The sequence below is a fragment of the Onychostruthus taczanowskii genome, unplaced genomic scaffold, assembly GCF_017590055.1.
Source record: "Onychostruthus taczanowskii isolate IOZ18803 unplaced genomic scaffold, ASM1759005v1 scaffold33, whole genome shotgun sequence".
In the NCBI taxonomy this organism is placed as follows: domain Eukaryota; kingdom Metazoa; phylum Chordata; class Aves; order Passeriformes; family Passeridae; genus Onychostruthus; species Onychostruthus taczanowskii.
Genome location: NW_024500683.1, coordinates 8,282,867 through 8,298,610, shown reverse-complemented (window position 1 = coordinate 8,298,610; position 15,744 = coordinate 8,282,867). Strand labels below are relative to the sequence as shown.

At 40.1% G+C, this 15,744-nt stretch overlaps 1 protein-coding gene across 15 annotated transcripts in view; it reads left to right on the top strand.

The window, feature by feature from the left end:
* The window catches only part of LOC121339097 (muscular LMNA interacting protein), a 103,444-nt gene that overhangs the window by 38,296 nt on the left and 49,404 nt on the right, over positions 1 to 15,744 (top strand). For 13 of the 15 annotated variants that reach the window (XM_041410617.1, XM_041410622.1, XM_041410621.1 and 10 more), the window contains exons 2-4: positions 3,845 to 4,003; positions 5,977 to 6,345; positions 12,242 to 13,870. In XM_041410617.1, coding sequence (XP_041266551.1) covers positions 3,845 to 4,003; positions 5,977 to 6,345; positions 12,242 to 13,870 — 2,157 coding nt within the window. The remainder of the gene's footprint in view (positions 1 to 3,844; positions 4,004 to 5,976; positions 6,346 to 12,241; positions 13,871 to 15,744) is intronic. The other 2 variants (XM_041410624.1, XM_041410623.1) reach the window with 1 other exon arrangement.

Here is a 15,744-nt window from a genome sequence, read left to right as displayed (position 1 = left end):
AGCAGTCATTGGCAATAGAACCTCTATTTAAATTACAAAATAGGCAGTATGCTGAGTGCATATAGAGCATATGAGAGATTAAATAGAAGTGTTTGTTTGTGTTCATAAGGTAACCAAGACAATAAAAATGGGCTCTACAACTAAGACTTCAGAAGCTGTGGTAACGAAAACAGTAATTAATATAATTTAAGTTACTATCCCCAGGGCAGCTGTAAATTGATGGTATTAATTATGCAACAAACCTGTTTGTAAATTGATGACATAGGAGCTCGTGGAAGTCATCTAGAATAAATTTTTCATTTTGAAGCTTTTTGGCAATATATTATGTAGCTGTCAATAGACACCAATGGATATTCAAAGGTTATTTATATTAAAATCTATAATTTGTCTTCTTCAAAAAATGAATTAATGTGAAGACTGCAGTTATAAACAATCTGTTATTTCATGTGCATAAGATTGATTATATAATATAAACCAGAATTCCTTATTCCTTAGTATTGAATTCAATAGATGCCACGTTTGGTATTTTTCTGCCACTGTAACTGTGTTGATTCAAGTGAATTCCAGCAGCAAGGAATGTATGATATTGAATTACCTCTGCTGTTACTACTGATTACAAAGATAAGATGATAAGAAGTTTAATATATATTTTTTAATAGATATTTGAATTTTAAGCTTTTTTTTTTTTTTTTTTTTTTTTACCTCTACATATCAGAGTGGCTATTAATAGATGTGATGAAGTGCTGGAAGTCCAGCCTGTTCATTTCTTTTCAGTTCTTCAAGGTTAGAAACCTTGAGAGAGAGAGATGGTAAATGAGAGGAGTATATTAAAAAGGTGCAAAAATCTTTTTCCTACCTTAAAGAAGGAAGTGGTATGCAACATTTCCTCTGCTTTGCATTGTTAAATGAAAATTTAAATTTTAAAATGTCAAAGTATTTTTACTTATTTTTAAAAAAATATATAAAATGAAAGTAAGCACTTAAAAATAATTTAAAGCAACAAATATTTCTCTTTTGTTTTCCCTCATTGGCAATGCTTGTGTTTTCTGGCTAGTCATGTGATATTTGTTTGTCTAGGTTTCTGTGAAGCAGCTTAGATTGCATGACCAGTTTTACCAGCTGGAAGTACCTGTTTCTCAACTGCTGTGAGTGAAACTAAGAGGAGCACAGTCCTGTCACTGCCTAGTGCGGTATCTAGCAACTTGAAACTGTCTGAAGTGCAGTAATTGTATTTGCTTGCGTATGCTTTCTAAATTCTAAAATAATATACGCTAGGGGAATATAAATAATGCCATGATTTAATGGCATCTCCCACCTGACAAAAAAAATAAATCTTGTTTGTCCATTTTTATGTATTTTCCAATCATAGTTTTAGCTTGCAAACAATTTTGGTGATTATTTCCACAATGTCTTTAGGCCAAAGACAGCAAGGTTTTCTTTGTGTGTTCTGTAATTTTTCCACCAAAGCAATAAAACTGGAAGTGCAGGGTAAGACATACAAAATAAGGTGATATCAAGATATCTCCATTACTGTGCAACAGCCTGGAGCCTCTAGTCTAATTTTGTGTTTGTATTTCCTTGTTACAAATATGCAGATAAAATAGTGGGAGTTTAGCAATGTTGACACATTATATTGGAATTTGCCATAAATCTGTTTTTTGTTTGGGCTTGCTATTTGCACTCTTATTCCCTCTCTTCCTGTTTCTAAGGAATATTTTGCCCTCTGACTCAAGAATATCCAGTGATACAGAACAGCTGCTGTCAAGTGTCAAAACAAGAGCATGACTAGAGGGTGAGGTAGAGGGGGAAAATGTTTTTAAAGACAACCAAGGTAGTCAAAGTCATCAGCTGCGCTTCCTAATTAGAGAGAGAAGATGAAAGCAAAACGACAGGTCTTCAGGAAAGCACAGGGCATCTCTAGCTGATTTTAGTGTAGACCCAGGCAGGGTGTAAGACTGCAGTGAATTGTGTCAGCTGTGCAGAAATCACTGATGCTGATGTGGTGCTCCTGCCCCTTGAAGGCCCTTTGGGTGCAGCAGGGGCTGGGCTGGAGTTGCATCCCTGGCTGTGCCGTGGGGACTGGCAGCCGCTCGCCTGCCAGCGCGTCCTTCAGTACTGATGGTACTCGGCTGGCTTTCATCAGGCACAAGGACCAAGGGTTTATTGTGCTGGCTAATAATATTTAAAAATTGTGTTGGTCTGTTATGAAAAGCAATGGTCAGACTCAAGTACCTTAGCTCCTGAGAGAAGGACAGAGCTGTTGTTTCTCCTTCACGTCAAATAACAACCCGAGCTCCTGGCATGGTGCAGCATTTAGCTGTTATTCTTTCACTGTTGATTCAGGCCATGCATTATATGTTCTGGTGCTTGGTCACTTGTGTGAAGTGGAGGGGGAAGTAAAAGTAGGAGAGTACCTTGTACCTGCACACCTGGATGTGTCTGAGAGAGCACAGTTGTTCCAAACGGTAGAGGAAAGAGCAGCTGGCAGCATTTCTACATATAACCTGCCTCTGTTTTGCCCAAGCACTCCAGGAGACAGCTGTTAGTCGAGGTAACTAATATTTGCCTAGAGTTTTTTAAAGCTGGAAATCTGTGTCCATCATTTTAATGTTCCAGCCACAAGATGATCAAGTAATGTAAACCATAATTCTACTCTGTTCCATAATTGCTATTTACTTTTGGATGCAAATTACAAAGAAGCATAATGAGAGTCATAGCTCTTCAATTTGTTTCACTTTAAACAAGCAAGCAAGCAAAAAAAAAAAAAGAGAAGATGAGGCAATAATCATGTTTTCCTGTATGATTCAATACAGTTCAACAATTTGCATATTAGTTATCATTGAAAAGACAACAGTCATAAGAATTACATAAGATATAACAAAGGAATATCAATGTACTTTATAGCTGTGAATCAGAAAAAATTAATTTTTTACACCAACAAGTAGTGGGAAAGTCAGCATGTCAGGTTCAGTGGTTTGGGGTGTGGTTCCCTCTGTTTTCCTGGCGAAGGCATGTGCAGTTCCTCTTCCTGATATCTGGCAAAGCAACTGAGAGTTTTATGATGATGTGGACTTCTTCTCCCTATTCCAGCTCCTGTGAAGGGGATTCAGGTGATCAGAGAGCACTGTGATAAAATCGAACATTTAGGTGAAATTGCTTTCATTTAGTCTCTCTTGTCTTTGGTGCATTCAGGCCCTACATACACAGTCCTACTGAGAGGGCAACAGAGGGAGGGAGAAATAAGCAGACAGACAAGCAACTAGTTGGTGTATGTGGCTGGGAATCCCAAAGAAAATGGAGAAGATACTTAAATTGCAATTTATTTCTGATATTGCTCAGAATTAGCTGCATTTACATTAGAAATGTGAACATATTTTGCTTTTTTTTTTCAGAGCAAAAGTTTTTTTCAATTTGGTTTTTGTTAAGTAAATACTCTAGGGGCTGTAATTTGCCTGGATACACTGGTATAATTGAATTTTTGTTCTATAAAGTGGAGTTAAACAAAGATAAAAACAGCCTTGAAATGGATTAAATGTGGTTTCCTGATTTTGTTATGGAAAATTGAAATAATAACAAGCTATCAAACAAAAGTTCCCCTGTCTGCTGAGCCATACCACTAGAATATAGAGAATGTTGATGAGTATAACCAAGGCAGTGTTTTGTCTGCTAAATAAGGCTTTAATACACAACCAGTTAAAAAACCCTACCAAAACAATGACAGATAGAGTTAAAACAGACATGTAAGTTATATAGATTCATTATTTCATGTTATTCATATTATCTCAACTCTGATAAAAATTGTCTTTATTTGGATAAAGAAGTTGAATTAATTTGTGTTTTGTAGGTCTCTTCTCAAGAATCTGGGACCAAACCATTGACCTTCACATTCGTACCATCCATTGGACAGCTTCCGACTCATTTTGAGGTTGTGGATATCTCTAAGTTCCTTGTGACAATTCCAGAGGAACCAAAGGATCTGAGCAACCAAAAAATTGTAAATAAGGTAGATTTATTTTTGCATTACTTTTTCCACTTCTACAAAAGATAAAGAAAATTTTATTCTGAGCATTGCTGAACTGAAGCCCTTTCCCTTGAATGGTTTCTTGGCTTGTGCTTGGTTTAATTACCAAGATGTGGAATCATTGTGCAAGAGAAGGCGAGTGCTCAATAGCTTGCTTTGCCTTTGGCAGGCTTTATATTGTAAGGAAACCCTTGATCATCTCAATTCTGTGCTCTGTCAGTCATGCAATGGCAGGTGAGGGGGATTCCTTCCTTTATGACAGCAAGGGTGGTGTGCAAGGAGTGTGATCACATGGGAATTGACCAGGAGTTGTTCACTGGATCCTGGTTTCAGCAAATGCCAGTGCTGTGACTTCCAGAAAGGTGCCAATTCCTTTCATAGCTGCATAGTAATGCATCAAAGTGGAAGCGAGCTTTTGATTTTTGAAAACTTCTCCCTGTGATTTCCTGCAACAGTGAAGCCAGCAGCACAACATTCCCGGCTCTCCTTCCATTAGTCAGCCCTTTGTTTATTTGTTTCCTGCCTCACAACAATTAATGTGTTATTTTACTCCATGCTGCTCGAAAGGCTACCACAATCCTCAGGTTAATATTAGTGCTTATGGCCATTCTGCTTTTGTGTAACAGCTCTTTCCCTGGGACGTTGCTGGGGCTGTAGTTCTGGGTGCTTTTCCATGTAATAAACTGTTCACAGGAGTTCACAGCCCTCCAACCTGAACGTGTTCCAGTATTTCAGTGACCTATCTGTTGAAAGACGGGTTAGGTCTGGGCAAATGATGGATGTATTTGAAGAGACATGCATTGGAATATTACCTCCAGTTGGTTTAACTCATTAGTTACTTTTACAGCGGCACAGTATTTGTTTTGTTATAATTAATGCCCAGGGTAAAGCAGAATCAGGTCTTCCTGTCATCCATTCCATGTGTTTCTCTATAGACAGAGGAAACTTTTTCTGGCTGTTGATGCAGTTGTGAGGCCTTCATGGCACAGATTAGTCCCTCTTCTAAAATGTCTGGAACCGGAACAATGTTTTGACAACCAACATCAGATAATCAAAATAACTCTCTCAAACTCATAGTGGTGATATCCCCCTTTGTGGTCCAGTATTTTTTCTAAGAACTGAACTCCAGGACTCATGGAGCTGACAGTGAAGTGGAAATTTGTAATTACAAGGTTTCTCAAGCAGCAGTCAAATATGAGCCCCATCTGGAGGCTTCCTCTTGCAGAACACAATGTGTTTATTCATTTACCTGATTCCTCCTTTGAGGGAAACATGATTTGCAATAGCAGGTTCGATACTGCATGCTTTAATGATATGTGTGCCATGTGTATAGTCTGCACTATTCCTGCTTTCACCCAAAGCATGCTTGAGAAGTGACATACTGGATGTGGAAATTGCAGAAAATACGAGGAACAATTGTGGTCTGTGCTGCGAAGCTTGAACATACAGCAAAGCTCTCTGACCTCCGAGTCTGTTTGCTCTCTTCGAAGAATGCCTTGTCTTAAGGGCCTTTGTTCCCTCATTAATATGTATAGGTTTTGTCCCAGATTTGTCTGTCAGACTCCTCTGAGGAGCATTGTGTGCTCCGTGGATCCCGCGGTCGGGGCGCCTTCCCATCGTGTCTGGTGTAGTGCGGTCTGACAGCTCATTCGGCTCGGCTGCACCCTCCTTCCCGGTTCCCGTGCTCCATGTCTGGGGCCACCGCTGTCTCAGAGCCCCCCGTTGCTCTGTGAGTTGCTGGGAAGGCAGCCCCCACAGCACTGGCTGGGGGCTCGGAGCTGGGACTCCCTGGGGAAGTGGCTTCTGCTGAGTACTCATGCCTAAATTCTTCATTTGCCTACTGCACTTTTGGTAGTGCAGAGACAGCCACTACCTAAAGCCAAAATTGCTTCACATTTTGGGGAACACAAATAAAATGTAGCTAATTGGGATATTTTTCCTTGTATCTTTTGCAGCCTGATGCAGTCTCTGATGAGCTGGTCTTAAAGAGTGGGGCCAAACAAGACTGTGTGTCCACTGTCTGTGCAGGCAGCACGCGAACGGCTTTCCAGTCCCTGGGGTGTAATTCAAGCAAAGGAGAAATGCAGGAGAATGACCTTTTTAAGGCTGAGTTTATCCTGATTACGGACTCCGGTGATGAAGATGAAGTAGCTGCTGCCTCAAGCAACGTTCATCAGCCTTCCAATGGCTACAGTCCCATCAGTGCTCAGCTGCTGACCACATCCCATGTTTCCCCTGGCACCGAGGCTGGGAAACCTCCTGGCGATGGGCACCTTCCAGGTGCTGCACTTTCCCACAGTACTACTGATCCACAAAACCATCAGGTAATGAGCTGTTTAGACTCTAGAGAAAACCTTTGCTTTCTGAATCTTTCAGGATATGGAGCCAGTTTGCACAGCAGCTGGGTCAATTTGTTCTTTAATTAATATTTTCATTGGCCATTTCTGTAACGTTTGGACCTTAAGGAGGTGGCCCAACTCTTTTGACTTTCTGCCTCTCCATATGATTCTGGTGTGTGTGTGGAGCAGATGAGGCAGATCTCTGCTTTCCTTTAAGAGCAACTCATCATGACAGCAAGTTAATCAGGAAATGTTAGATTCCTAGCTAGTCTAAATTGGGTAAGGTCATTGAAATCAATGGAGCCTCGAGATCATTTGAATTATTAGCATCAGACTTCCCAGACCTAGATTATGTTTTCTCCTCAGCACTTCTTGCAGTCATTTATGCAAGAGAAAGGAGCTGTAAAAATCATACTATTCTGATTATTGGTTGTACACCTGACTTTGCACAGATGCAAAGAACTAATGAAGATGAAACTTCTGTTTAATGTGGATCTTTATAGGTGCATTTATTGACTTACTACATTTTCAATTCTCCCTGGGGCATTTCCAAAAAGAGTCTTTGAAAAGTTTCATTTACAAAATGCATCCATCCAAACTACTGCATGAAAAGTTAATGTCTCCCATCTTGGGAAGAACACTGATATATATTTAAGGGTATATATGCAATAGAAAATTCCACCTTTAGCAAAATAGCAATGTCCGTGCCACATGAAATAAATTCAGGAATTTCCTTTGACCTTGACTGGGTTACCATCACTTGAAAATGCAATTCTTCATTGAGAATTTAAAAACAAATGTTAAGCATGGCTACTTGGTTTCTGAAAATGATTTCCAGGATTTCCTATCTTGTGTTGAAATACTTTTGCCACTCAAATTTTCTTAAAAGACTAAATTTATGATTGAAGATATTGTGGATAAGAAATCCACTCTAGTCTGGGATTCACAGCAATATGAAATGTTCATTGCTTCTGAGAAACTCCCAGTAAAGTCACTGAGAATTTTCCATGAGGAAGGTTAATATCATAGGTAAACATACATAGAGGAAGCAGCCTGTAACAGAAACTTGTTCTGAGGAAATACAAATTTACTTTAGCAATGTTCAGGCTTACTTGGGTATTTTTAAAAAGAGCTTTTACAGAAATTGAGTGAATTTTGGAATACTATACAGAAGAGTTCCTATTTTGGATCTTTCTTAAGCTTCTGGTGACTTGAGAAGTAAAGAGAGATTTGGCTGGTGAGGTAACAGAAGATAAAGATTGCAGAGAACAAGAAATTAAGTCCAACTTTGCTAACTATTCGCCTGAACAGGAAGAGAAGCAGTATGTAATATGGGTAACTGCATATCTTGTCATGATTCTTTAGTCACAAGTTTTCAAGACTGTACTTCCTCAGTCTTCATTATCTCATTATCTTTAGCCACCTCTATTTCTTCATTAAAAAAATGGTTTTACTAAGCTGCCTTTCACTGTTGTTCCTTAGGCATCACTCTTTCTGACTTGTTATCTAATGAAGGATCATCACTTCTGAAATGAGAGAAAAAGTATGAAAAGATTAAAGAGATGCATTGTTTACCTGTTGGTACATTTCCCTTTTACAAAGGACTCCATATATGGGCTACCTTTTCAGTTTTTGGATTATAAGGGCAGTATCATGTCCCTTTTAAGAGGTATTGCATATAACATTAGTTAACTTAAAAGCATAATTAGAAAATGAATTTCCTGTCAGATGTGAAAAAAGCAAGGACCAGTATTGGGACCATTGTGTTGCAGAAGGGATCACTCTAACTGACCCAGAGGGCTCATTCAGTTTCATTAATTTCTGACTTGGTTTAACAAAAGTCAAAAATGAAAGCATTAAAAAATTGGAAATTACTGTTCTGTGAGACATAGAGGTCCTGACTGATATTGGAAAATGCCGTGCTATATTCAAAGTCTGAAAAAAATAACTTGTTAACTTGTTATTCTGGTCACTTTTGGAACTTTTTGGTAATAGTTTAATGTTTTAATATTGTGCTGGGGTTCTTTTTTAAAATTTTTTTTTAATTTTTTTTTTTTTTTTAATGTTAAAGAGAGTCTAGCCATGCAAGAGAGTCAGACTGACTCCTGCCTTTGGGAATTTACCCTTTGGCTTGAGAGGATGTCAGCTTCCCTGAGAATGTCAGGGCATGAGCTCAAATTGGAGAAATCTCTTGACTTGCTGTGTGGGGTCAGTAACTAGAAGGATTTTTAGTTACTTGAAGTCACTTGATGTTCCTCTGTCCTTTGAGTGCCATCTGGTTTGGCTTTTCCAGACAAATGAGTCAAGGGTCCCTACTAACTCATGCAATTGTGTGGACAATGCACCTTCCTTATTGGGAGAAACCGGACTAAATAGCATTTATATTAATTGTGTCTCAGCTCACAGTCTGGTTTGCTGTGTTGTCTCTAGGGTTTTTTCCAAGTCTTCCACAGTTTCTGGTGTTTCCTTCTGACTTTCTGGTTCTCAGGTTGCAGTCTTTGTAGTTGCAGTAATATTTTTTCCTGTCTATAAGGAGATTCTACTGAGGTCAAAGCGTGATTAACTGGGCCCAGGATCAGGTCTAAATTGAAGACATGATTCACTCAGGCATGATTTCTGCCTTTTGGCATCTCAGTTTGCACACTCTTTCCCTTTTCCAGTTTGACCAGCACATCTTTCAGGGTCTTGCTGGTATAACTAATCACATCTTTTGTGCCCTTCCAGAACAGTGTGACCTCACCAGAATGACCATTTCCCTTATCTCCAGCTCAGTTCTGCCATTTCAAATGTGCTGAAGGTCTTCTGGGCAAGGCTCAATACTAGTATTATGTCCACTCTGAAAATTCTGGAATGATTAACTACGAGGCATCAAGATCTTTTCCAAGTGCCTTTATCCCTTTGTGCCATCATAACCTTGCCACCTATTTCAACTTTCTTCATACATTTTTGGGACATGTATAGCTACTCAGAAGAAGAGAAAAAGGCTTGCAGTTGAATCACAGACCAAAGAAGCACAAATCTACTTTGGTCACTCCTTCTGCACTAATCCAATTCACCTACAGAAAGGTTTAATCCAGTAGACAACCTGGACAGAAAAAATTCCATTGATTGAGGGAAGTTAATCTATCTCACCAGGCACTGTTGAGGCTGCAACTGTAAAGTCATGCTCAGTTTGATGGCCAGCAGCTCTCAAATTCAAGAGAGATGTGAGGAAGGGAAAGGGGTCCAGCACAAAAGTGTAAATATGTTTGGGGCACACGTGAGCTGAGGCTGAAGGAGCTGGCTTTGTTGACTCCCACCAAGAGATAGCCAAGGAGGCACTGGGAGCTGCCCAGAACCACTGGCAGGGCAGTTATGGACATGACAGAGCCAAACTCTCCTCTGCAGGGGCAGGTGAGGCAGCAACGGCTGCAAACTACAGCATGGGTGATCCCATCTGGAACTGAGGAGCAGATCCTTCAGTGGGAGGTGGTGCAGCACTGGCACAGGCTGCCTGGGGGTGCTGGAGCTCCATCAGAGCTCTGGAGACAGAGGAGACACGGCCACAGCTGACCTGAGCCACTGGTGCTGGTGAGAGCCCTGCTTTGAGTAGGAGGCTGGACTAGATGACCTCTGGAAGTCACTTCCAAGCCACTTTGATTATGATTCCCTGATCCTGTAAAGAAGAGGTTGATCATCTATGGATGTGGTTATTAGTACTGTGTTGCAATAGCAAAATCATTCCTGAATACTTGATTAATGGTTCAATTAGTTCAGCACGTAAATGTTCAGTGGTATTTAAACTGGAAGAATACAGCAAAAATGTGTTTATCCTACTTGCAGGAGCATATTTGTCATCTGCTACCATGAACATTTTTGTAGCTGCTTATAAATCTTATTAAGTTTTAACTAATTAGAAGTCAGTGCACATCATGTGCTTTTATTATGAAGTTTTATATTTGTTCCTCACTTTCTTTTAATCTGTTGTCTTTGTAAGGGAAATTTATCTATTCTAGTTTGAAATACAGAGATTAAATACCCCAGCTCTGTTTTGGTAGTTGATTAGCTTCCAGAATTCATTATTAAATTCAGGAGGCTGCTCCAAATTATCAGATTTATTACCACACTGCTTTTCAACTCATTAAATACATTTATCTTTAATGACATATATAATAATAGTTTTTCATAATGATTAAATGCTGGCAAATGATTCTCAATTTCCAGTATTTTTCCTTCTTCTTAATTAGCAGCATTTTCAACAAGAGTCCTAATTTGTCAATTGAATGGAAAATATATACAGGGATATAAGCAACATTAATTTTTATATTCCAATATTTGTCCTGTATACATCCATTGACTTTGCACTTTGAAATAGTACACCTTAGAACATGTGAAAAATAGGGGAAGTTGATGTTGTTGCAAAGGCATTCGGAGGTTTTCTGTTTCTTCCTATAAATCAAAGCATTGATCTGGCTTTTCTGAAGTTACCTTATGCAGAAAGTGTCTTTGGTTTAAAAGGCTTGATATTTGTATGGTATCATTTAGCAGGAAGAGCTCACTGATTTTAAATTATAAGGGCTAATAAAATCTTGAAGTGTGTGTTTAGCCCATATTTAGGCATATTCTTGCCTTTGAAATCTTTTAAGTCTTGCTCTTCTGTCAACTTCTTCCAGCATGTGCTCTCACTTGATAATTAGTTGTTTTGTTCTTATTTTTCTTTTGTTTTGTTTATATCCATACTATATTACATAATCATAATCGTCATAATTTGTCTCTATTATGGGTAAGACATGTATTAAAATATAATTCATAGGCTGAGCCACAGCCATGAGCAAGTCATGTGTTGAAACTGAATGGTATAATAGTATTTCATAGAGCTGCATAATATTTTCAGGATATCTAACAGCAGTTAAATATGTGGTCTTATATTTACATCAAGTTTGATGAAATTGGAGTCAATTTCCCTGCCTTAAAATTGCTCAGTCAAATGTTAGGGGACAGTTTGTATCCTTTTGGTTTTACAGTTGACTTTAATCATGATTTCATACTGGTATGTTTTATTCATATTGTGTATACCTCAGTTTTTAATTTAAGCATTATAATCACTTGGAAGATTTTGAGAGAATTTCTTTCTTTAGAAGCATGAAACTGTATAACAGGTTGATAATACACTTGTATGCTCTAATTGGTTTTGACAAATCCTAATTAGAATAGACCCAAGAAAAAAGACACTCATGAAAGAGCTCATTACTGTTTTATTAGTGTATCGAAAGACTGTGGAGAAGGGGATAAGGAATCTCACATGCCTACAAACTGTCAAATGCTCTGCTCTGTGAATGACAGGAGAAGGGAAAAGCAGACTGGATGTCTGTTTTAATACTTCCAAGCAAATTTCTCATTCTGATATCACAGTGCTGCAGAAGGGCAGTTCAGTTGTTTACTGAATGAGAAAAAGAACACTTGACTGGAATCTTGTTTCAAAAAGGCTGCTTTCCAGTGAACTGGCAAAGTGGGATTGGACACTATTGCAATTTTCTTACCTTTCATTGTGTTTACATAATGTGGATGGCATCACATGATTCCAGACACTCATAGCACTACTGTCTTGGGTTTTACCTAAAAGGAAAAATACTGCAGCCTTGAACCTTGTTTACATCAACAAAACTGAAGTATCATAAACCCCAAGTACCACATAGCTTGTCTGCCTCAGTCACCTCCCCATAAAGACCTTATCCATCAGGCTCTATGTCCAAGCTTCAAACAGCCCTGTGCTCTTAACCCACACAGCAGTACTAATGGAAACCCTGTACGCATGACCACAGGACTGAAATGTGGGTGTTTAACAGTTCCACAAGCTCCACCTATTTTAACAATTCTGTTTTGTTTTTTTTTTTCTCTCCAGTTAATTTCTACTCTTTCCACCTCTGATCATCTTTCCTCTAAACCACCTGCTGTCCACTTAATTTCTCCAATTAATCAGAAAGTAGCATGCGGTGCCATGGTTAACATGAATCAAGCCTCTTCGCTGGAAGATTCCTGTAACAACTGGCAGTCAGCAACCAGGTTTTCTAAGCAAGACTCATCTCTCTACTTTCAGTCTGCTTCCCATAGTTCACCTCCCTCAATGTCTAGAATATCCTCTTCTGCATCAAAGAGTTGGTACTGCACTCCTCGGTTGTCTGATAACCTACAAACACCAAGTCTCTATAATCCTGACTGTGTTTGCAAAATGGGAGGCTTCACCACATCCTCTGTTCCGGCAAGGAGTCCAAATCTTTCCTCCAATCCTCCATGTTCAACTGAAATTCAGGGATCTTTAGCTCAGTCTATATCCCACAGTTCTTCCAAAAAATTGAAAGCGCTGTCTCCTCTCCCTGTACATATAATAACGCATCCATTATCTCCTAGCCCTAAACCTTTGTCTCCACCCTCTCTTTATGGGTCCTCTTCAACCATATGTAGTATAAATGAGCCTTGCACACCAACATTATCCAGAGGAAATTTAGCCAAGTCAGGGGTCAAATCCCCTCTGCCAACCAGACTGACTCTTCTAACTGCTATTCTGAGATCAGGCTCCTCTCAGCGGAGACCGCTTTCTCCTGCTTCTTGTCCCACATTTTCCCCTAGCTCCCTTAGTTCCTCAACACTTGCAATAGATCAAAAGTTCAAAACAACTCCCCCAACCCCCAAAAAATCTCTTTCAAGCCCTCCTATAAGGCCAGATTCCCCCAGAAAAGAGGATTATTGGCTTTCAGGATGGGCTCAGCATCTGCCTTTATCCTCCAAGACTCATCCCACCCCTCAGGTGAGGTCTCTTTCTCCTAAAAAGCACCCTCCCATTCAATCACTTCCTCCAGACTGCCGAAATTCTTTGTCAACCCCTCTCTCCTCTCATAGAAGGTCAGTTGCCTCTCCAGATTTGCAGTCTTCACTGCATCCTCCTTGTGTCCCAGCTCCTTCTTCCTTTGCATACCCCACCTCTCCTTCTCCAGAAGGGCTGGGCTGTTCTGCCTCCAGGTCCCGGGCACCTCAGAAGTCTCAGAGAGTACACACTTACTCGCCCATCTTTACTTGCCGGTCATATCCTTTGCTTGCTCCTACCAGTCCTAGTGGTGCACTGTCTCCCCTCCCAGAAAAACACTCATCTGCTTCCCCAAGTCTTTTGCGCTCACCTTCTAGATCTAGATCAGATTCATCCCAAACATCTGTTCAAGAGATCAGTACATCTTCTCCTACCCCTTCTAGAATCTCAAAGCAGTGGTCTCTCCCACGGCCTCACTCTACCCCACTGGTTCCACAAACTGGTGATATTAATTCCCATCCACTACAATTGAATTCTTCGTTGGTGCAAGCAAATTTTAGGTCTAACTCCTCCTCTCCGAGACCTGAGCATTCTGGCACCTCATCAGTGTTAAAGTGCAGATCTCCCATCTCAGACAAGTCACCAGGCACACTGCCATCAAGACCCAGAGAGCTGACTTCACCACAGTCTTTTTCCCTGCCTCCTGACCATGAAAACATCAAACCCAAGGTACTCTTGGTGCATGCTTATTTTATAATATTTCTTTGTCCCTGTAGGAAAAATAATCACATCCATGTTGCAGAACACTAGTAAAATAAATGGGATTTGAAAAAATGTGGGAAAGGAACAGGTTTTGTATCAATAGTGAAGATAGTGAAAATGAAATTCTACCCTTCCAATTGCTAGCACTGTGTTCTGTATTATGGAAGAGATGTAGGAATCCTTTAGCATAAAAAAGAAGATACTTTATTCCTGAGTATGATGATTTATTACTAAAGAAGGATTTGTGTGCAGTGGCTCTGATGTACATTTAGTACACATATTTGTGAAGCTCGCCTAAAATCCTGGTGTACCAAAAATCAACCATGAAGCATGTTCTATTCACCCCATTCTAAAATAAATCCTTATGTATTCCCAGGGAAAGTAATAGAAGTGTGGTGATCTGTGGTGCAGGGCTGAGCAAGAAGCAGTTTCATTTAATTGATGTGAGCTAGCTGATCCCCGATAAGTGATTCCCAAGCACCCCATCCTGCCTGTCCTCCTCACTTCCCTGGAGGCTTTCCTCACCCCAGCCACCCTGGGACTATCCCAGAGGAAATAATGAGCTCAGCCTGAGCAAAGACTTTGTGGCCAAGGGCCAGCAAGGGAAGATGAGGACAGTCCCCTGCTTCTTCCCTTCCTTTTGTACTCCTCTGATTTTGTTGTGCTAGACAGAGGATGAGGGGGAAAGAAAAGCCAAGCTTCCTACAGCCCAAACTACTGCAAATACCAAAGTCTCACACCTGGCAGATCAGCCATGCTCCTGCTGTTTGTCATCCACCAAAGGCTGGAGAGCCATTGCAGAGTGAGAATGAGCAAAGATGGCAATTGCTGCAGGAGGGCTTGGGAATAAGTCACACTGTGGATTTAAAGGTTATTTCCATCCCTAGATTACGGTATAGCTCAATGAACTTTGCTGATGTGTTAATGGTAGCAGGCTGTCCAATGATACTCCAGCCTCAAATCTCAGTATCTCAAGAAAGAGAAGGGAAGAGAAGGGAATCCAAAAACATGCAGCAGTTAGGTGAAAACAAGAGGAGCTGCTATGCAAAAAGGAGGAGTTTGTTGCAGAAGGCACCAGAGCTGCAGGAGGCTTTTCAACCTCTTTTATCTTATCTTTGTACTCTGTGCTTTCCTTGTGCTGTGTTCCCTTCCTCCAACTCATATCTGAGCTCTGTCCATCACACAAAGTCTATCATAGTTTATTGATTTATTTCCTCACAGCACAAAATTACAGCCTGTTCTGCCAGATCAAGTTGTGTCAGATGTACTCCTAACAGTTTGGTCATGGCAGGGGTGACTTAAAAAATGTTAATTGGAAATGAGAGTTTAAAATCAGCACAAAGTAGCAATTGTCATGAATGGTTCTTTTAAAATCCAAACGAGGAACCACTGTGCCAAGCAAAGCTGTACAGTATTGTTACACCCTGTCAGTATTAGTTAATGAAACAAAAAGAGATATGAAATTGTAGAAATTCCAAGAAAAAGCCCCTGAGACCAAACTGTAACACATGACAGAGCCTGCAGATTGCAGAACAGTTGCTGTTCCTGCTAGCTAGTGCATGGAGCACTGTGAGGTCTCTGGCAGTAAGGAAATTCTCTGCTTGTGACACAGAGCTATTGCCTGGGTTTATATTTTCAGAGGTTGTTATACTTCTGTCTTTCCTACTGTCCATTTTCCTACTAATTCTGTTTTATCATGCAATATGGTGGAAATTTTGAAACTGCCCATGGAGACTGGGAGAGTGTCCACCAGTATAACAGACTTGGACCATTAGTCCGGTCTAATTTTTAATCATGTAGACAAAGCTGACTCAGCTGGAGATGTGAAAGACCTAAAATAT